Genomic DNA, 22,084 nt, shown 5'->3' on the forward strand with positions numbered 1-22,084 from the left:
CTGCGGAGGCCCCAACGGGACGGGCGGTCTCCCCGGGCAGGCAGGCAGAGGTCTCAGCCCGCGCTGCCCACTCGCCGAGCCGCCCTGAGGCTGTGGCCCTCGGTGTGGGCCCGGCCCGAGCCCCCCACTGAGACAGAGAAATTAAGAATCAAGCATCAAGAAATGCTTTGACTAACAGGGGCTGACAAAGCCATATGGAATGCCCAAATATTTACTGTGCTTACAAGAACAGGAGGAGAGCAAGGTTACAAAATTAGATAAAGAGCTAGAATGCGTAAACGGGATGCGAGGACAAAGGCACCACAGGATAAGGGGGTTCTTCAGACCCGTGAGCCAGGAAAACTGATATCAAAGTCCGGAAGATGGTCAAAGGACTAAATAAAAGAACATGCTCAAAGAGACCAGGTGGAAACTTCAACTGAAAGGAAGACTGTTTACTTCATCCCAAGGGCTCCCCAGACGACCACCAGAGCGACCAACAAGGAGCAGTGCGCAGTCACAAAGAGGGGTGGAGCTAATTTTAATACAAAGCGGGGACAGGCGGGGTTAGGAAATCAATATGTATTAGGCGTATTGTGTAGTCCTAGGTCGTAGAGAAGGAAGAGAGGTCGCAGGTCGCCGAAGGTGTGCGTATATTTGGAGGAGCTATCCTCCATGCACCTCAGCGCTGAATAAATACATACCTATTCTTATAACTTACTTCGTGGGTTACAGGGAAGTTTTGCGCGCTTCACCACCTTCTGCACGAGTTCCGGCTTCAGGCCGGGACCGGGGGTGCTCGGGGCTGCGTTGATCTGCCCGAGCCTGTCGCTGTCTCGGCGCACGTCGCCGAACTGCGCCCAGCACAGCGACGACAGCAGCTGTGGGGTGGGCAGGGAGGCGAAGGAGAGACTGCAACTCCTCGCTGTTCTTCGGTGTCGCGAGAGTACAACATAGAGACCACAGAATCATTGGTATGGAAGAACTGGAAATGAAGACGTGCATGTGGGAGGTCATAAGGAAAATCAACTCAGTAAATGGCCTGCAAGTCCCCATGGAGCAGGGAGTAGGCCGCGCTGTGTCCCGAGCCGGGGAGGGGGCACGGACACTGCGGCTCCTCCCGCCCACCTGGACAGAGTGCACGACCGGGGAAAAGCCCGAAGTGCTGCTGCCTCGGAGAGGACAGGGAATGCTGGCTGATGGCATTAGCAGCTGCCACCGAAAAACTGAGACACGCAGTTTTCCGGCAGGCGATGTGGGAACGTGGCCTGAGAGCAGACAACTGGCATCTGTGAAAGGATGTATGCGAGTGGGTGAAAAGCAATTTAATCAGTTATGTAAATAAACCCTTCCATAAGGTCTGGCACTGAACTTTGGAATGCAGTAGGAAGCACTCATCCCACACAGTTCCTTCCGCTGCTCCTCCACAGCCCCCCAGCCCTGTGTCACTCCCTCTGCAATAAAGGAGTTCCCTGCATCTTCCCTGTGGAGGAGGGACATACCCAGCCGGAGTAGGGAAGAGCATTGTTTAGGGATGTACACGTTCACAGCCATAGCAGGACTGGGTTTGTAATAGCTTCTAGCTCAGGTTCACAGTCCAATAGGAAAAAGGCAACATTGAAGCAGCTGCTTTAAGACTGCTGCTCTAAACACTGGCACTGAATTCACCTCCAGCTGGGTCTAAGTGGCAGGCTAGCATGCATCATTTGAGCCTTCACATTTGGAAACCACCTCACAGTAGATTTCAAGATAAAACTGAAAATTTGGTGTTTTCTGAGAATTTCATGATTAAGAAAACTAATCAATCAAAAAGCCTGGCAGATCTGAACAGCACATAAACAAGCAGAACAATTTAAGATGCCTAAAGCATGCGTTCAGTTTTAGTATTAATTTTCCTATCATGGGAAACTATTGAGTCATGTAATTTTAAAACATTTAAATCCCCAGCAGCCTTAACATGGGTGTCAAGAGAGAAACGAGGGGAAAGAGGTAAGAGAGAAAGATTTGCTTCTGGCATTTTCTGGATTCAGCCCTAAACCCCAAATGAGGGCAATCTGCCATTTGTGAGGTATTACTGCCTTTCCCTACTGATTGTGTTATAAATAGAGCCCTATTTAAGGAGTGCCACTCATTGAAAAGCAAAGTAAAAGTTGGATTGCAGCAAGTGCTCATAACCTACACACCAGCTGCGAGACTTAGAACCATATTACTAAAATCGATTTGAAATAAGACAACCATCACCTGCAATTAAACTCCCTTCCCTCAATAAACTGAGCTGAAAAACTTGGAAAAAATATACAGCATTGCAGATAAGAACATAATTTTCTGTTTTCTGATGAAAAAAATAGATCCCACAATGTCAACCCCCTTCAGAAATCACCCTCAACTCATTCCATATGCCCTCATAATCTGAAAGAGTGGGCACTGCAGCCTCCAGATTCAACACCAGTGACACCATCCTGCAGCTGTGGTGACAACATTCATAGGGACAAAGACAAGAAGTGTGTTTTTCTCACAAACAAGAAACACAGACAAATACATAGAAATCACAATAATGTCTTTATTGTTAAAAATGCTTAGATGTCCAGAAGTTTCTGGAGTACTACAGGCCTTCCCTTTGTTTCAGGTAGGTTTTTTTCACTTTATAATGCATACAAAGACTTTGTTACATACAGGACAGATTTTTTTTGTTAAAGTACTCTCAAAATTGTTTCTATGTTCCAGTTTAAAATGTGAAGAGTAATAGAAAATAAAAAACCCAAGAGACAGGGCATTCAGACTTCTAATTTAACTTCTCCTTGAAAACAACCTTGAAAACCATGGCAGCAGTTCTGTTCTGTGTGCATGGAAACTGAAGCTTTAAAGGAAAAGAACTTAAGAAAAAAGCAAAAGAAGTCTTTCTTTATACCACAGCATAGTGTAAAAGAAGTGTGTACTTCAATTGCTGAGCAGTACTCACAAATACACAACACAATTTGTTCTCAGACATAAAACTGACAGAAATGGAATGTGTCATAGAAACACTGCAAAAAGACTACAGAACTGGGTGACAAGATAAATGGTTCATTTATACTAAAAATGTGAATTACTGGCTGCACATGCCAGCTGAGGTGATCAGAACTGTCATAGGCCTGTTGCATGTGTGCAAGGATCATTACACATGTTCATGCAGAAACACTTTATAACCAAAAACTCTGATACTGACATTTTGATGCTTTCTTTGGAAAACTTGAGCATACTTATAAACTGTATTTACTCTCAAAGTAATTTTTATATTTTCCCATTCCCATCTCTATTATTTGAATAGAGCTTCACATCATAAATTGCAGAAAACCATGGAACTTATTTATGCTTAATGAAATAGCATAAGCAATTTCTCAGTAGAAGCTGATGCATGAAATAACATTTCAGATGAAACATCTTTCTCACTACCTTCCCTAACACCATGTTTGGTGGAAGAGTATGGAACATTTCTCATGCAAAGGCCAGCCACGAGAGAGTGCAGCTGAGGCATCCTCACCAAGGCTGAAAAAACTTGGGCATGCCCAGCGCAGGTTCTGCATTAGATGGGCATGAGCTTTCTGAGGAAGTGTCCAAAAACTGAACAGGAAGGATCACTGGTGGGTCAAGGGTCAGGGCTACCCTGGGACCCCTTCGCCACGGCTGAGTTCACATGCTACATATGTTTTGACAATTAGTGTCCTTTATTAGCTGACATTAATCTTTACATTAGGGCTAGTAACATATCTAAAAGAAAGGTAGCTGTGGAATTATTTCTTAAGTGAAAGAATGCTGGAAAATCACCTGGGCAAAAACTGTAGAAGCAGAAGCTGGTGTTTTACTGTGTACCCTGTTGATGCTAAGTCTTTTTTTGTTGTTGTTTTCGGTTTTTGGTTAGACATTAAATTCTCCCACTGGGATTTGTTTCCCTTACTACTTTCAGGTACCTCAAGAGAGCCTTGTTTGAGAGATATGGTATATATGAAATAGGAAACAGAACGGAAAACTGTTACAGTCAGGAAGGGCAGAGGGTTGTAAAAATATTCTCTTTTTTTTTTAATTAAAAAACCCCAAGTCACTACGACTGTAAGGAACTATCAGTCTAGGCATGGTACCAGCAAGCCCAGATAGAAAACTAGTCTGTTCATCTTCGGACTCCAAGCCTCAAGCAATGCTTAGGCACAGCAACATCCCTATATATAGCAGACTCTGTATGATCTACTTAGAGGATGCAACTGCTGAATTGGATCTTCTAATCAGCACATGATTAGGGAAAAAACTGATGGCTAGAGAGAAAAACCTCAGTATCCAAAGTCCTTCCATACTTTTCAGGATGGGACTTCAAACTAACTGCAGCTGTGCACATGATTTAGGAAAATGAAACAAACAAAAAAACAACCACAACAATACAAACAAGATACCTAACAAAGCACTGAAGAAATTTTATCTTCTTGAAGGCAAAGCTGATTTGTAAGTCCTTGACTGGCTCTTTTCCATATTCATATGCAATAGTAAATAAGAAATGTGGGATCTGTTTAGCACCCAGAAAGTGTTAATCCACACTCACATCCAAGTATACAAAACAGACTGACGTAAAAGGCACCGCCTTCAAAGTTACCAAACAAAACCGGGGAGCTCACACATGTGCAATCGCTACTGCTGCAAGGATTTAGCATCAATCAGACACTGCAAAGCAATTTTTTTTATAATGCACTTCATAGCTGACATTTAGCCAGTTCTCATAATGGAGCTGACAAACATGGATCTGAGAGGGAAAAACTTCCCACTTCAAGAATTTTCCAGCATTTCTACTTTGGTTTCATCGAGTACAAAGGGAGAAGGGAACTCTTTGTTCTTCATGTACACCTCCAGACCCTGAGAAGGTATGAGAACAGAACTGTTAGGCTGTAAATGCACTATTTTAAGTCCTCAAGGAATCAGTGATGAAGGTCAGGGACAGGCAACAGTAACAGTTTGCACAGTGACAGAAAGTGTTTCTGGGGTTCAAGAAGTAGAGGCACTAAGGTACCATAAAACCTGATGTCAAAAACAAGCTTCTCAGGGGGGCAGCATGGGAAGGTGTGTCCTTAACTGACATTAGAATAATCCTGACAAAGAAAAATCAAATTGCCTTGTTTTCATTTTGTTCTGACAACCTACTGATTGCAATGAGTTCACCCCCTGCACATGTTGAGGAATACACCTAGTGCAGGTAGCTGACTTGTAAGTTAACACATGTGGAAACCGAGCAAACAGTGCCCACACATTCTCCTGCAATCTACTATTTCTCACCCTGTCCATCCAACACAGGGAAGCTCCTATTCTCATTATTACATGGAAGCAGGTCTCTCAGGATCAATTATTTTCAGGGGTACAAACTTGAGAAATGACTTTTCTAAAGCCAACATACATCACATATCTCAGTCAGGATTCACTTACTGTGGGATATAGGCACAAATGAGAACAGAACTCATGGATTTTCTAACTTGAATATTCTGCACTTCTCATTAAGATGTCAAAGTGCTTATGAGTCTTAATGAAACTACAGCCTTGTTGCAAATCTCATTTTATAGATTGCTAAAACTGAGAGTGAACAAACTGCTGAAGAGTAAATCATAATGGAACCACGTTATGGTAACATAGAGCCCAAGTCCCTGTTTCCTTGATCTTACCATTTCTCAGCAAGCCCAGGCTAAAAAAACCCCTGTGTTTAGAAGGAAATCAGATTCATACCTGCACACTCTTAAAAATGCCTCCATAGATAGTTATTCTCACCTCTCCAAAGTAAGACACTAATGGAGAAATCTCACACACAGCTGGAGGATCTTCAGTTCCTGAGAGACTAAAGAGAACACAGGATTAATTTCCTACCATGGTTAAAAAATCTTCAAAAGATTGTCCAGAACAGGATATCCAGAGGGATAAGACACTTGTTATAGTCACATGCACCAGACATCATGTGAAAACAAAGTGTGAAAATAAAAAGGAATTAGCAGGTCCCAAATGTTACTCAGCAAAACCAAAATACCCCTTTTCTAGGTATGCTTTTCAAGTAAAATGAACAACTTGTGGTTTATTGAACGAGTTGATGAAGTAATGACCCCACGGAGTAAAAGCAGCTTTCCACTACACATGACGCAGGAAGGTATCCGAATGGTAATCACTCTAACAACCAATCCTTAAGACCTGTTGGGGCCTCAGTCAGAAAAGTTGTCAGGGCCTACTAATTAAAATTTCTTGCATTGCTAAATCCAGACAGAAAAGGCTGCCCCTGTCTAACAAGGTGCTGTAGGAAGGGTCAACTCATTACCCCAATAGCAGGGATCTGCCAGAGAGAATGCCCAGAGCCCTGGAGCACAGTCATAAGAAGAGCAGGAACAGTAATAGACATCAACCTGCATATCCAGAGAGGACCAGCTGAACAAAAATCACACTGAGCCACTCTGTGACTACACTAATGCCCGGTTTTAGAGAGCCCAGCATGTGCCACTGGCCAGCTGGCATGGCTAAGCACTTCCAGCAGAGAAGCTGCAGAGAAGGTCACAGATTTATACCTGAGTTTTTCTGGTATCCTGCAACCATTTTCATCCACAAATTTGGCCCCGGCCTTGAGAGCCCAGCGGTAATGCTGGGCCAGGAGGGCTTGCCGTGCAGTGGTAGGAGTATCTTTGTCAGCTGTGTCTGCATTTTTTAGTGGTGAGAACTCCTCTTCTCTCAGAACTTCAAATGCCACAAAATTTCTACCAGCAAAGGGAAGAAAACAGTGATTATGAAAACCAGAGCTAGTCATCAGCCCTGCTAATGCAATAACAGTATTAATGGGGAAAGGCTCATATATTTTTTTTGGGAGAAGCACTGTATGCAGTCTGAGGCAGTCAAGCCAAGGGAAGCCCACCACCCATCTGAAGAGTCAAGGAGTACCAGGGCTGTAGAATGGAAAAACACAAGAAGCCTTGTCTCTCTGGGAACGTAACAGCAGCCTCCCAATCTACCGGAGCTGTGCTCAGGGGAGAGAAAAAGCAACAGCTCTGCAGAGATGCCACAGAAACATCTTTAAGCAGTGGGAGGTTCTTGGACAAGGCAGCTCAGAGTACAGCAGGACAGAGAGCACAGTACTGTCCTGAGCTTGGGCACAGCACAAGCAGTGCACTCACTGCAGAGCACCCCACCACACCCCAAGAAATGCCCTCTGCTTGGGAGTCCGTAGGTAAGGACCAACTAAGGACCCAGCTCCCAGGGACAAACAAGCAACGAGACCTCACACATGAATGTGAAATGCAGCTGTTTACCAGAAATGGCAATGCAAATTAAAAAGCCCCACAGCAACATCTGTGCGTTTCTGCACATCATGTGAAGCACAGCTGCCAAGGTGGTTTTGAGCTGTTAAAAATGCACTGCTTGCAAATGAGTCCTGTCACAGCTCAGAACTCAGCAGTGTTCCTATCACTCTGTTTTTGCCTTTAGTTTGATACTACTTTATTTAACGTAAGTCAGGAAACAGAGACTGGGTCAAACCTTGAACTCTCTATTCTAAAGGAAATAATATAAAATGAGAAATACTATCCCCCAAAAAACATAATTCAGTTTGCCTGAGGTCTCTCTTTGGCATTTATTTAAGCCTAAAACAGAATCTTCACTGCTGAATTTCAGACCTTGGAAAAATAGATTTTATAACAACAGTTATACTTAATTGCTAAAATCCTACGTTCCCTAGACTCAAGTACCTCTGACTATGTATATCACAGCACTCCCAGCTATTCTGCAGAACTTGGAAGGTGAACACTGACAGCTCCATTTGGCCCCATGGGCTTAAGTAAACAGTTTTCTGAACACAAAGGGTGCGAGCTGACCCCTGGCATAACAGCGCCCAAAAATGTAACCAGAGCTGCAGTTGCCATGGAAGCTAAAATGCTGAAAGATCCAATTTTTGCAAGTCTGAATACTCCCAATTTGTGCTTCATTGGCTGTGCACTCGATTTCCTTTTTTTTCCCCAGGCTGACAGAGGCCAGGCCAGCCAACACATCCTCAGCAGGATGACAAATCTGGTAGCAGGGTTGGCACAAGCACAGTGCCTTGTGAGCTCCCCTTAGAGCCTGCGGTGTTGCTGTTGGATTGGAGCTGGGTGTAAATCCAACAACCTTCCTAACAAGCCACCCACAAACCATACGCTCCCTGGGGTGACTCGTTTCGACCTATATTCATTCAAACAAACACTGAGAAGGGGAGGAGAGAAGTAGAATGATGTCTGTCACTAACTTAGAGAACTGGAACACATCAAACACAAACTTCTCCAGCTTTATCCCGTTTGGTTTTAGTGGTTTTACCAGATTTCCCTCCTTGTCAATGTAGGGCACCTTCTTTATGGCTACATGATGCTTCAGCTGTGACTCCCATTTCCTGCAAAAGGAGAAGAAACCATTTTATTTAGTTCAAGCCCACTTAGAAAAAAAGCAATATACTTGAGGGAAGCAGATGGCTCATTACTGCTCTGGGTCAACTCTCAATGTTTGTGGGTGTTGCTCCCTCCCAAGTGATCCAAGTCACATCCAGGAAACACTTTACCGAGCAGAACAGCCTGGCCCTGGGCTCTCTCTGTACCACTGGAACATGACAGCGAGAGGAGAGGGAGAACTTTCCATCAAGCTGAAATTGCAGGCAGAGGTTACAAAAAAAAGAGGCAACCAGAATTGTTACCTGATTGGGATGAAAACGTACCAAAGCAGTTCCCTCACCCAAGGGTGGTTCAAGCTTTTCAGGAAAGTTGTACAGCTGCTCACTGAATGCCCAGCATCACATCCCCATTCCCCAACACCAAGGTGGAGAATCCACCCTCTCCCACAAACTCTGCTGTCCCAAGCACTGGCATGGCTGACATTCCCACTGGAAATCCATGGTGTGAGGCTGCATCACTGACCACACTGAAGCCTGCACAGCTGCACCCTTGAAGGCCCAGGAAGATTGTGCACTGGTATATCTCAATTGATTTAGTTACAGTTAACCTGGGAACCTCTTCCTTGGGTAGGGCCTGGAGAGCATGCTGAGGCTGTCAGAAAGGGAACTCAGGTGTTTGGAACTGTTTGGAAGAGAGAGGAGGTGAAAGGCAACACATGGGATAACCATAACTGAAATTGCAGAGTGGGAAACAGGAACACCCAGTCTTGGAGGCCTTTCTGGGCTGCACAGCTACCTAGAAGGTCTGCTGGGACTTACTGGGCCACTGTTTCCAGGAACTCAACAGTGAAGAAGTGGTTACAGATGTTGCCAGCACTGAACATCAGTCCCCCATCAGGGTGTTGTTGCTGTGCAGTCTCTGGGCTGATCTCGCTGTACTCCACCACCTGGTACACCCCATCCACACAGCATACCACCCCAACAGGCTCCGTGGGGTACGCCTTCTCCACTACCTGCAGCCACAGGATACAGGTTTATGACAAAGAGGAAGAAAATCCCAGGGCTATTCCAAGTACAAACAATCCCACGGGAATGTTGCCTGCTGATCCTCCAGCACCTCAGGTCTGTATAAGGGACACAGACCAGTCTGGAGGCACATTTTGCCCAACAATTCAACATAAGCCCCAGTACTCAACCACTTAATTTGACAGTTTCTCAGAATACAAACCAGTTAAAAGCAATCAGCATACTGGAGGACACTTTTCTTTTGAAGGACTAGGACCTGTCATTAAAGCTGTTTGCAGCTATTAGCCTTCAATTTCCCATTTGCCTGAACAGCGCTAATGACTCAACATAAATTTCTCTTCAGGCACTTGCTGCTTTAGGTTAACAAAATCCAAGCTGTTAAGGCTTTCCCCATGTTCCAAAAAACAGAACCCAGTCCAGTATGTCTTCTAGACAGCCCAAGTGCCTTTGTAGAAAGGGCTGGGTGTAGAGGTGAAGCAATTCCAATGTGTAATTTCCTGTTCAGCTGTAGTCCCTACTCTAACTGAAGTTTACTTTCCACAGTACTCTGGGAAGAAAGAGGATGCCTATGGGTAGCGATTTGAAATGCAGTGAAGGCAGTAAGCAACTCTAAACCTGCTCAGAGTGAGCTGCTGATGGCAAGGGGTTGAACACCACAAGTCATGTAAGCTCCCCGCAGCCAGCAGCTTCCAGCATCATCAGACCCAAACTCCCTGTGGGAAACCAGCCCAGTGCTAGCACAGCTTCACCTTTGCACCGCAGTCTGCCCCTTTGGAAACACAGAAACCTATGAAGATTGGATCTGCCATTTTCACGAGGATATTGTCCACACAATATACATGGACATACTGGATTCCACGCAGCTTCATGTCATCCAAGATTTTATTATCCATCAAAGCACGGTATAAGCCACCATTGCCATCTACAATGTAAGAAAAAAGAGAAAGTCTTGGCTCACTAGTGACTTTGGGGTAGGCTTTTTGTAGCTAACGGAGCAAAAGCTCTGAAAGTACTGAAGAAACTTTATTGAACAGAAGTGTAGGGAATGCATTCTAGCCAAGAGCCAGTGATACCAGGTTTTATTTCCAGTTCTGGCACACAATTCAGGGGAGAATATTTCTCTTTCCACTTTCACTTGAACAGTGGGACCATAGCGACCAGTCTCACTGAGCAGCATTATGAGACTTTATGGAGGCTAGTAACATCCTCCGAGGGAGATACTAAAGGGCAAATCTATGCAGGGGGTGGGAAAAGTCTTTTACACTTCTCCAGTACACAGCAAAATCATATTTATTCTCTTTCTTGGAGAAAGACTAAAATAAATCTTATTTTCTGTTTATCTTCCCCCCACAACTTCTCAATGCCTTTTTAAAGGCCTAAACTGCAGCTGTACAAAAGACACCTGCACATTTATCACACATCACCCATTTACAGTTTGTCCTGGGATGCCCCCTGTCAGCTCAAGAGAAGCACCCTGCAGTTGCAACACGGTCCCAACTGGGCTGCCATCACCAAGTCTCTTACCATGTCTAGGTTAAAAGAACATTACAAGGTGAGGCATTGCTGCCATTTTGAAAAGAGATCATCTTCTTGCTGCTTTTTTACCCATTTCCAGCTATCAGCTCCTGACCTTCACCACAGAAGGCAGCACCCCAGAGACCTCATAGAGAGCTCTGCTAATGCACCTTTTTCCTACCCTGCAACCACAGCACTCCTAATCCTGCCAACACTTCCAGACTTGGACAAAAAACATGTGCTGTGGTCAAATCTCCCACATGAACTAAACAGATATATGTTCCTGATTACCAGCCTGAAACATTAGCAGAACCTTTCTGCCTTAACTGGAAACATTAACCCTGACCCCCAAAGCCTGCTCTTGTGCCCGAGCTGGCTGATGGCCTGTAGCAACTATCAACCCACATGACAGTACGGCACTATGGAAAAGCAAACAGCAGGTACCTGGAGCCAGGGCAATTTTCCCCTTCTCCTCCAAGATGGCCTTCCCATCAAAGGTGACAGCAGGCAGCATCCTCTGTTCAAACATGACAACGTTGCATCTATCCAAGTTGAAGTAGTTGTGTTGTACAAAAAACTCTTCTGTTGGTCCCAGTGTGAACTCACTTGTCATGATGTACCTGGGCAGGAATGGGGGCTGGGCAATGAGAAAGAACAACACAAGCGAAACACAAAACTACAAACTGAACACAAAAGAAAGGAATCCCAGGAGTGTGAAATGAGAGACACGGCAGCATCCTGTGGTGAGCAACTGCATGTAAGAGCTCTCCTCCAGAACTCATCCTGCAGTAATGCTGCATGGGGTCCCTATGACCGTATCAGGGCATGATCCTACCCTGGCCTAGCTCCAGACAGGACAGAAGAGCCTTGCCCTAAATGTGAACAGCATCTGGATATCTGGATGAGCTGGAAAACAAGATAAAGGGCAGAAAACAGCCTCATTCACTCTAGATCCAAACTGCTGTTAAACAGGTCTATAGAAACCTTAACCAGTTCCCTCTGTCAGCACCTCTCAATGCCAAGACAAACAGCAGTATTTGCATGGTTTGGTTTGGTTTTGTTATAAGTTTTTCTATTTCCTCCCGTCCTTTCAACTCCTGCTTCTGTCATGCTGCTTTCAGTATTGCTTCTGTCTCTTCTTCCACTATCCTTCCTCACTACTGTCTAAACGCCACCTTGATCATCTACCTGTCAAACTTTTCAACAACTATTGGCATAGAAATATTATCAGCATGAGGAAATAACACAGGAGAGCCTGGACCTCAATTCCCCATTCTCCATTTTACATCTCTGTAGTACAGCATAGCCTGGGCCCAGGTGTACTGGAGCAGTAAACTGCTTCAACTGCCTCCTCACCCCTGGGAGGGGAACTGGAAACAGATGTGGCATCTTGCAAATAATGTCCTGGCTTCCAGCAGCACCAGGGATGATGTATTTGTAATTCAGGTCCTGTATACAAGGCTTCAGGATGAAGTACAATATGGACTCACCTTCCATGAGGAAACAACTTTGACCTCCAATTTGTAAAACAATGTGGCAACCTGAAGCCCTCAGACATCTGCTCTTTTGCTGCCAAAACCCTGCCTCAGATTCCATGAAGGTATTTCTACATAGTCCACATGGTCTAACAAAGAACATTTAGCAGAAAACATTTCCAGACACATCTGCATTGCCTTCCTCTCACCCACCACATCCCATAGGGAATTCACATTTTGCACTTTGCCCAGAGCTCATCTCTTTTGAAAGCCAGGAGCAGCCAGCAGAACTGCAACAGTAAACAGTGACAGCAGGAGGTGGCCTGAACACAAAGCAAGAGGTTTTTTACAGAGATTATAGGTAAGAGCAGGAAGAAAGGCTTGGAAGGCAAGCTCTAGGTTATCCTCCATGCAGGAACCTGAGAAAGGAGAAATGGATGAAATTTCTTGTAAAGCATCTGAAACAATCACTGAAAAGTGCTGTTTACAGTGTTCCCAGTGGCTGCTTGGAAAGCCAGCAAGGTACAGCAGTTAGGGTTATGGTCAGTGATACAAAGGCAGTACTCAACCCCTCAGGTCTGCAGACACGGACCTGCCACCTCCTATCCCTCTGCACCCTCCTCCAGCCAGTGCCATCGCAAATCCTGACAACAAAGGGCTCCCCTCAACCTGTCTCCGTACAGCCCCCAGCTCAGTGCTTCTTGAAGACATCATAGGCAAGACTGGAATGCAAAGAGCCCTGCCAGACAGCAGGTCTGGCTTTAGGTGACCTACCAGGGAATGGCACACTTGCAGTGGTGTCTCTTGCCAGCAAGCTGCTCCACTTTGCGGATTCTTTCTGCTTGAATCTGATACAAGTTCTTGCCACTGGGCAACCCCACATTGTACATGCCTTTGGGATAGTTGACTCCCAGGCGGGTTCCTTGTCCTCCAGCAAGGAGCAGCACTGCCACCTTGCCCTGTGAGATCTGATGTAAACCTGTACAGAAAAGAAGCCCAAGAGAACATAAGAACCTCCAAAGCAATCAACACCCCATGTTCTTCTCCTAAGGCTTTCTGCAAAGCTCAGGAAACAGCCAGAAGCTGCCAGTTCAATGTTGGCATCTCAAAGAGAAATATGCCACTGCACACACAAGAGAAAATTCATTTCACCTCCTGGATCTAGCAGTTTCCTCATCTACAGCAACAATTGGTGCAATAACAGACAACAGCCAAGAGCTGCAGCTTAGGAGATTCAAATTAGGGTACAAAATCTTCACTAAGAGGTAGTGCAGCACTAAAAAGACATTCAGAGAGAAAGGAATGTCCCCTAAGGTTTCCAAGGTTTACTTCAGTAAAGTTGTAGCTGACCTGGCCTTGGGCTGTTTACAGTTCTGTTCCAAATGGGATTGGACTAAATATCTCTAGAGGTCCCTTATCATTTCTATATTCCAAAGAAGCCAAGTCTTGTCATCTTGAGTAAAGCATGAGGATTTCTGGAATCTGCCTTAATCAATTAGAAGCTGAACACGGCTCAGTCAGGGCTAGTAACACAGCCAAGCTTGCAGAAGCCACAACTTCCACAATCTAACTGAAATTAGTGTCAGTGCTCCTGACAAAACAGGAAGACCAGAATGTAGGAAAGAACCAGAGCACATAAACACTCAGCTCACTCTCAGACTTTGGTCCCTGCCTCCTCCAAAGTTACTATCACAATAATGACTGACAACTGTGAGAAAGATTTTTTCATTAGGGAACACTTTGAGTTTCTCTGGGAATGCAAGGAACATTGGGCTTGCCCATGTTAGAAGCCACAGCTCTACTGCAGTAGCTATCAGGGCCTTCTGCCACTGCACAGCACTGAACTGTCTCTGCTCCTGCAACCAAGGACAGCCTGTGGAGCACCCCAGCCTTCAGCAAACACCCCACATTAACCACAGCTGAGGCTAACACATTCCTGATTTAGACTGAAAGATACGGGGACCAAAGAAATTGAATTAGAAAAAATAGGATTTGGTTTATGTTAATCTTTAAATTGGCTGTTTAAATGAACATTAGAGCAAAAATCCCAGTTGCTGTTTTAACAACCTGGCTTGATTTTGATTCTGTTCAAAACTGTGGCTTCCAGCAATTTTTTCAGCAAAGACTTAAGTTGCCCATGACATTGCAGTAACATGATTCCCCTTCCCATGCTTTCAAGTTTCAGTCTTACCACAGCAGTAACAGAAGACTTTCTCCCTAAACACACCCCTTCCAAAAAGGCTTGTGGTGTCCAGGCACACCGGGAGCCAGTTCCACAGCCATGGTTCTGCTGTAGAGCAGCTTCTGGGGTCACAGGGCCACAGGGTTGAGAGCTGGAAGCCACCTCTGGAGATCTTCAATCCTCCAAGTGGGACTAGGAGAGCTCCCTAAGAAGAAACCTGTGTATGGAAATCTTGGGATTTCAAAGTTTCAAGAGGTCCTTGGATAGCAGGGGAAGCTTGAATCGTTTAAACTGGTAATGCAAAAGATATGGAGGATCTGGATGAGCTGCACAGTGATGCAAATAAGACATCTAGCATTTCACAACAAACCACAAGCAATAAACAGCTCCTTTGTGCCTCCACTGAGCTGCCTATGAGACTCGAAGTAGAGAGCAGAAGGACTCAGGTATTGCTTACACCATGAGCTCTTGCCCCAGTCCCATCACATGGCTTTCTTGCGTGCTCAGCTGTTTGCCAAAGCAGGGCACCACTGCAGGAGAAGGGAAAGAGCTGAGTAGAGAGGTACCAAAGCATGCCTCCAAATCTTCTCTTGCCCTGGCTTGGGTGGTAGCTGTTTCTCTACTGGGATCCAGCACAGAAAGAATTTATGGAGGGGGAAAAAAAATTCTAAAAAAGTTGTCCTGTGGGATACTTTCAAACTGTTCTGCCTCATCCCTGGAAATGGGCCAGGTTGGACAGGGCCCTGAGCAATCTCATATAGTGGGTGGCATTGAGACCCATGACAGGAGAGATAAAAAAAGAAAATCGTGTCTTTAGCATCCCTTCCCACCAAAACCATTCTGTGATTCTATGAAATGGCCAATAAATCATTTTAAATAATTATTTTTCTTTAAAATAATCCAGAACTGAAACTTGTGCTAAAGTATTTCACAGCAATTTAAACCAAAGCTGCTCAGCATTTGCTGGTCTCACTGCAGCACAGGGGGTGCTGATTTGGGGTATAACTGAGATTCACCCACCAGTGGAACAAGTCAGGAACTTGCCCTGCTACATCTTCCCCCTGCACTGCCATACCAACACACACACTCAAGTTCTGATGCAACAGACCACATCCCATGGATCCCAAATTAGATGTCTCTGCAGAGCAACAGATTGCGACCAAGGGCATCATTCACATGACAATCTGGAGAGAACACTGTACTGGGGAGTCAAGGAGGTCCCCACTTTGCCCCACAGCATCAAGGAGCTACAATTCTCAGCCACAGCTCTCACAGGTGCCCACAGCTGGCGTCACCCCACTGAAATGCAGATGCCCCACAGGAGATAGCAGTTCTTCCAAGTTTACCATGCAGTGACAAGGGGATGGGATCTGCCCAAGGGCGAGTTGACAATCCTCAACCTCAGTGGGATAAACCTAAGCCCAAAGCAGTATAATTTACAACATCAATGATCCAGCAGACAATCCAGCAGACATCATATTCCAGGAGGGCTCACCATGGTGCACATGAACAACCAAGAAAGCGAAGTGCATCCCATCATTTATGGCATTTTCAGTATTTATGGTACAACCCTACAACCCAGACAGTTTTTCCAAGTTCTGATCTTAGGTCTCCATGAAAACAAATAATCTCAAAAATTTGAGTAAGTAGCCCCTTCTCTTACTGAACAAGCCTGAACAGGCACATCAGTCCCATTACAACAGCAGTCAGGAAGAGGACTCCAAACTTTTCAATTCTGCAGTCAGATAACCAGAATGGCTCATCAAGCTCTGATGAAATAGGGTACATCTCAGCCCATGGCCATGACTTAGATTTCATTAATAGAACACTGACAAAATGCAAAAGTGCTTGCATCTGTGTTTGATTTATACCATCATTCCTAGAAATGCCTGGGAAATGTGACTGTTAAATGTCAGTGTTTAAGATCTGAAAGCAAATCTGACCAGGCAGTTTTGTCGCCTGAGACACAATAACATATAGTATTAGTTTTTTAAACATTAAAAATATCTCAGGTGCTCCAAAGACAAGTTTTCAGTTGTCTGGTTCTTTTATCCATCATTTTTTTATCATAGAAAGAGAGGGAGGGGAAATGAGGAGACATCATTTCAGCTGTTCAGTCTTTCGAGAATGCGATGCAGGTGGCAGCTGTGGGGAGCTGACAGAGCACAGAGCAGCTAAGCTCAGAGTGATGACGACCCCACAGCCACAGGTTGTACCAGCCATCCAGTCTCAGGGACACTGGGCAGCAGGTTGGGATGGCTCATCTGCTCCCAGCCTGCTCAATACACTGCAAACAAAGGCCTTTGCAAACAAAGGCCTTTAAGAGCTGCACCCCCTCAGAGATCCACGATCCACAAAGTCTGTGCCCATGACACTGGCTCCCCAGAGAAATGCCATGCAGGTTGCTTCCACATCTGCAGAGACACACAGCAATGCCCACGTTCAGCGCAACAAAGTCTTTGCTTCTGACTGCCCTCTTCCAGGAAATAAAATCCTTCTTCAGCTTTAAACCAGATCATAAAAACAAACCAAAGGAATCAGAACATCTGTGTGTACCCCTTCTGGTAGAAATTCAGGCTGCCTGCAGGGCTGAGATGGCCTGGAGCCATTGGACTTTAGGGCCAGATGATTTGGGCACGGTGGCAGGATCCCAGACAGGGTTGGCAATCAGTAAGGCCAGCCCATCCAGGTAGCCTGGTCTTCTTTTCCTTTCCATGCTGCAGCCAATGGCACAAGGCAGACACATCAGCTACTCACTCACCTGGCCGGGCAGGGGACAAGTGACCCAGTTTGATGAAGCTGTTAGTTTAACTGTGGGGCCCTGACTCAGCCCTATCTCCCGCTAGGGCTCAAATGGTCCTTTCCTCCTCACTGTGACACCCTCAAATAGCCCCGCCAAGATGGACTTGGGGGTATGGATGGATGAGAGGCACAATAGGCCCTGACCAAGTGCACTGGTACCCAGAAAGCCCGTGTGCCCTGGGCTGATACTACAAGGGGCAGTGGGTGAGAAGGGAGAATTCTCTGCCCTGCTCAGGTGAGACCCCACGTGCAGTGCTGCCTTCAGCTCTGAGGTTGTCAGTATGAGAAGGACATAGAGTTGCTGGAGCAAGTGCAGAAGAGGCCATGGAGCTGCTCCAGGGGCTGGAGCCCTTCTGCTCTGGAGCCAGGGCATGTTCACCTGGAGAGGGGAAGGCTCCGTAGAGCTCCTTCCAGTGCCTAAAGGGGCTCCAGGAGAGCTGGAGAAGGACTTGGGACAAGGGATGGAGGGACAGGATGGAGGGAATGGCTTCCCACTGCCAGAGGGCAGGGATGGATGGGATATTGGGAAGGAATTGTTCCTTGTGAGGGTGGTGAGGTCCTGGCCTCAGAGAAGCTGAAGCTGCCCAATCCCTGGAAGTGTCCATGGCCAGGCTGGACAGGTCTTGGGGCAACCTGGGACAGTGGAAGGAGATGGTCTTTAACATACCTTGCAACCTAAAACATTCTGGGGATTCACTGTACCAGCTTATGTTCCCTCCATCACCGCTCAGCTCCATGAGTGGAGACTGACACAGCAGAAAAGCTCCTCTGCCCTGTGACCCTGATGCTTCTGATGCTTCTATTTCTGTTCCTGCTTGGAAAATCTGACTCGCCTGCACACCCATCCTCACCTCTTTACTGGCAATGTTGGGCCAAGGTTGGGCAGCCACTTGTCAAAATTTAGGCAAGTATCTCTACAACCACAGGTGAGTTTTCCTGGCCTTCTTTTTTTAATTACAGTAATTTCATGAATATAAGCCACACCATTTTGACTAAAATTTTGGTCCGAACCCGGAAGTGCAGCTTATAATCCAGAGCAGCCAATATATGGATGACGTTCAGAAATTTGCCAACCCGGAGGTGCGAGCCCACAGCAGCTGAGCCGGAGCCCACCTGGCCCTGGCGGCTGGGCAGCTGCGGTGCTCCCCCGCTCCCCAGGTGGCCGGGCAGCCACTCCCTGGCAGCAGCGGCCAGGGGCACCGCTCCCCCGCTCCCTGGCGGCAGCGGCCAGCAGCGTCGCTCCCTGGCGGCAGTGGCGAGCGGGGCTGGGGCCGCTCCCTGGCGGCCACCCCAAGTGGGGCCAGGGCTGAGCCAGTAAACCCCGCGATCATGTGATTCTGTTACTAATTGCAAACCTTGTGAAAGTTGGATGCGGATCCTCACTGCGAACAAAAGTGCGGCTTATAATCCAGTGCGGCTTATATATGGACGAAGAATGAAATGCTGCCGACACCCGGAAGTGCAGCTTATAATCGTGAAATTACTGTAAAATTATTGTTTTTAACAGTGCTGTTATATTTTATAAAGGAAGACACATATGAGCCCTTACAAATAATTACGAGTGTGCACTTGGAAAAAAAGCACAAGACATCCATGTAAGATGTACATGCTGTGGGAAGGGCACATCCAGCCAGCATCTCCTCCTTTACCTCTAGTTTTCACACAGCCGCATCTCCCAGGCTCCAAAAACCATGGATTATGGACTTTCCTGGGCTTCTTTCATCCACTCTGCTCAGATCCCGTCAGCCTCCTGCCGCACATGACACAGCATGGATAGGGATCAGCATCTGAGACCGGCCTTTGCACCTATTGGTGGGCTGGGAGCTCATCCTGCCATGAAGGCAGCTACCCAGCTCAGCAGCAGTGAAACTCCCCCTGCTTTCACCCTCCCCAGGGACTCATAGCCATAGAACACTTTGGGTTGCAAGGGACCTTCAAGAATATCCTCTTCCAACCCCTACCCCAGACAGGAACACCCTCCACTAACCCAGGCTGCTCCAAAACCTGTCCAACCTGGCCCTGAACATTTTCGGGGATGGGCAGCCACAGCTTCTCTGGGCCACCTGTGCCAAGGCCTCACCATTCTCACAAGGAACAATTTCTTCCTAATATCTAATCTAACCCTGCTCTCTAGTAGTGCGAAGCCATTCCCCCTTGTTCTGTCACTCCAAGTCCTTGTCCAAAGTCCCTCTCCAGCCCTCTTGGAGCTCCTGTAAATCCTTTAGTATTACATATCTTTTATGACACATACTGCAAATAATTTTGACTACCCTCATGCCCAGAGAACAGTATTGTAAGTGTCATGTCCACTTGTTTTTTGAACACTTCGAGGGATGGTGATTCCACAACTGGCCTGGGCAGCCTGTGCCAACGCCTGACCATCCTTTCAGTGAAAAAATTTTCCTCAGTATACAACCCAAATCTCCTCTGACACAACTTGAGGCTCTTTCCTTTTATCCCGTCGCTTGTTATGTGAGAGGAAAGTCTGAGCCCCACCTGGCTATCACTGCCTGTCACGGAGTCGTAGAGATTTTCCGATCCTGCCAGGCACGGCGGCGGGGTCTCGGCCGCTGCATTTCATGACAGAGTGAAAACTCGGTGTCTTACCCAAAACTCCCCGGGCCGAGGACCCTGGCTGCCGGCGCTAATGGGCCGGGGTGTAGCCGTGACCCCGCTCTCTCCCTCTTTGCCCGACCCACGGTCCCTGCGGCTCCCACCCGCCTGCCACCAGCCTCGGCAGCACGCAGCGCCGGGGCCAGACTGCTCGGCACGCCGCGGTGCCACCACAAGCGGCAGCTCCTGTGCCGCACCGGCTGGGGCTCGGCGGAAGGCGGCTGCCCTGAACCCCCGGGCCGGAACCCCGCAGCCCCGGATCGGAAGGGACAGGCGGCCTCGCGCCCCGCTCACCTTCCGCCTCCCAACGCTGCAGCGCGGCGGGGCCGCTGCGGCGGGCGCTGCCCATCAGCTCGGCGGGGAGCGGCTCCATCCGGCCGTCCAGGCGCTCGGGCGGCCCGCGCTGGCGGGCCCCGGCCGCCGCCGCTAGCCGGCAGTGCTCGCCCAACCCCGGCGGCAGCGCCGCCAGCAGCGCTCCGCGCTGCGCCGTGTCCAGCTCGGCCCAGAACTGCAGCAGATGGCCCTGCCCGCACCGCTCCAGCCGCTCCCGCACCTCCTCGGGCGGGTTCATGGCGTGGGGAGCCCAGTCTGAGCAGCGCGGGACGCTGCGGAACCGAGCGGGGCGGTGCCGTGCTGGGCAGGGCGGCACCGGGCCGGGGCGGGGCCAGAGGCGCCTCTCGGAACCCTCCCCGCCGCTCACGGGTCGCGGGTCCCGTGTGCTGCGGCGGCTTCTTCGCTCAGGGCATCCCGGAGACGCTTCCCAGCTCGCCCCACTCCCGGCCTCGCAGGAAGAGCGGCCACCTCAGCGCTTCCCCCATGGAATCACAGAATAGTCTGAGTTGGAAGGGACCCTCAAGGATCATCGAGTCCAACTCTTGGCCCTGTACAGCACCATCCCCAAGGTCACACCGTGTGCCTGACAGTGTTGTCCAGACAGTCCTTGAGCTCTGTCAGGCTTAGTGCTGTGACCAGTTCCCAGTTTGTTTGTATATCAAGGTTGCCCCATCTTAGGTGCAGGATTCAGCATTTTCCATTGTTGAATTTCGTCTGGTTGATAGTTGCCAAGTTGTCTAAATTGTCCAGGTCTCCCTTCAGAGCCTCCCTTCCTTTGAGGGAGTAAATTGCTCCTCCCGGTTTTGTATCTCCTCCCAAGTTGCTCAGTTTCCCTTCCAGTCCTGTGTCCAAGGCATTAACAAAGATGTGGAACAGCACAGGGCCAATGATGGAGCCCTGCGGAGCCCCACCAGTCACTGTCACATTTTTTGCCCAACCTGTAAGCCAGTTGCTCACCCATCACATGATGTCCAGCTGAATGCTGGACATTTTATCTAGAAGGATAATATGAGAGAAAGTATCAAAAGCTTTACTGAAATCTAAAAAGATTACATCAACTGGATTTCTTGATCAACCGGGTGGGGTTACCTTGCCATAAAAAGAAATCAGGTTTGATAAGCAATTTCATGAAGCCATGCTGGCTGTGACCAGTGACTGTATTTTCTTTCACGTGTTTTTCAATAACTCCCAGACTAATCTTCTCCATAACTTTACCAGGCACTGAAGTGACACTAACAGGCTTGTAGTTTCTGGGGTACTCCTTCTTGCCTGTGAGAGAGGACTGCTCACTTTAAAATTTTTAAAGGTTAATTAAATCTTAGCAAATACAACAAAGGACTGAATAAGGAAAAAGGGCAGCACACGAGGAGCGCGTGACCATCTGCCACATGCTCGCCTACAAAAAGGCTGCTCTGCACTTTATACCCCCGGTGTTGCATCACCATCAGCCTGGCCCCTCCCGAAGTCTGCTAGTCGACTTTTCTTCACCATCCATTGGTGGAGAGTCTTTCTTGCAACTTGATTGGAGGTCAGGCGTTGTCATGCCGTACCCCCCGAGCAACAAGCCTCCCCTATTCCCAAATACCCACGCAAGAGGCTCGTGTACACGCCCTCCCTTTACCTATCTCACACTGCACAGACTGTCTGGTGTCAGCAATACGGGGAGTGGAGAGGGGAGGGTACTGTGGGGAGAAACAATAAATCATAATAACCTAACCATACATCAATAAAACTTTTAATAAAACTTCTCATAACATACATGTGTGA

At 47.4% G+C, this 22,084-nt stretch overlaps 1 protein-coding gene across 1 annotated transcript; it reads right to left on the bottom strand.

Moving 5' to 3' along the window:
* Positions 1 to 2,519: 2,519 nt before the first annotated feature.
* UAP1L1 (UDP-N-acetylglucosamine pyrophosphorylase 1 like 1) lies at positions 2,520 to 20,630 on the bottom strand. The gene is made up of 9 exons (XM_033077289.1): positions 20,279 to 20,630; positions 13,162 to 13,366; positions 11,357 to 11,532; positions 10,147 to 10,319; positions 9,191 to 9,384; positions 8,237 to 8,377; positions 6,534 to 6,719; positions 5,755 to 5,821; positions 2,520 to 4,854 (listed from the first exon to the last, which is right to left on the bottom strand). The coding sequence occupies exons 1-9, from the start codon at positions 20,553 to 20,555 to the stop codon at positions 4,768 to 4,770; spliced, it is 1,506 nt and encodes a 501-aa protein (XP_032933180.1). The 5' UTR covers positions 20,556 to 20,630; the 3' UTR covers positions 2,520 to 4,767.
* Between the last annotated feature and the right edge of the window lie 1,454 nt (positions 20,631 to 22,084).

The sequence above is a fragment of the Catharus ustulatus genome, chromosome 21 (assembly GCF_009819885.2).
Source record: "Catharus ustulatus isolate bCatUst1 chromosome 21, bCatUst1.pri.v2, whole genome shotgun sequence".
In the NCBI taxonomy this organism is placed as follows: domain Eukaryota; kingdom Metazoa; phylum Chordata; class Aves; order Passeriformes; family Turdidae; genus Catharus; species Catharus ustulatus.

Coding starts and splice junctions, on each gene's coding strand:
- UAP1L1 (XM_033077289.1), bottom strand. CDS start 20,555: ATGAACCCGCCCGAGGAGGTGCGGGAGCGGCTGGAGCGGTGCGGGCAG. Junction 6,720..8,236: donor GATGTGTTCCAGTTCTCTAA/GTTAGTGACAGA, acceptor CTTTGCTGGTAG/AAATTTTGTGGCATTTGAAG. Junction 4,855..5,754: donor TAGTGTCTTACTTTGGAGAG/GTGAGAATAACT, acceptor ATACCTTCTCAG/GGTCTGGAGGTGTACATGAA.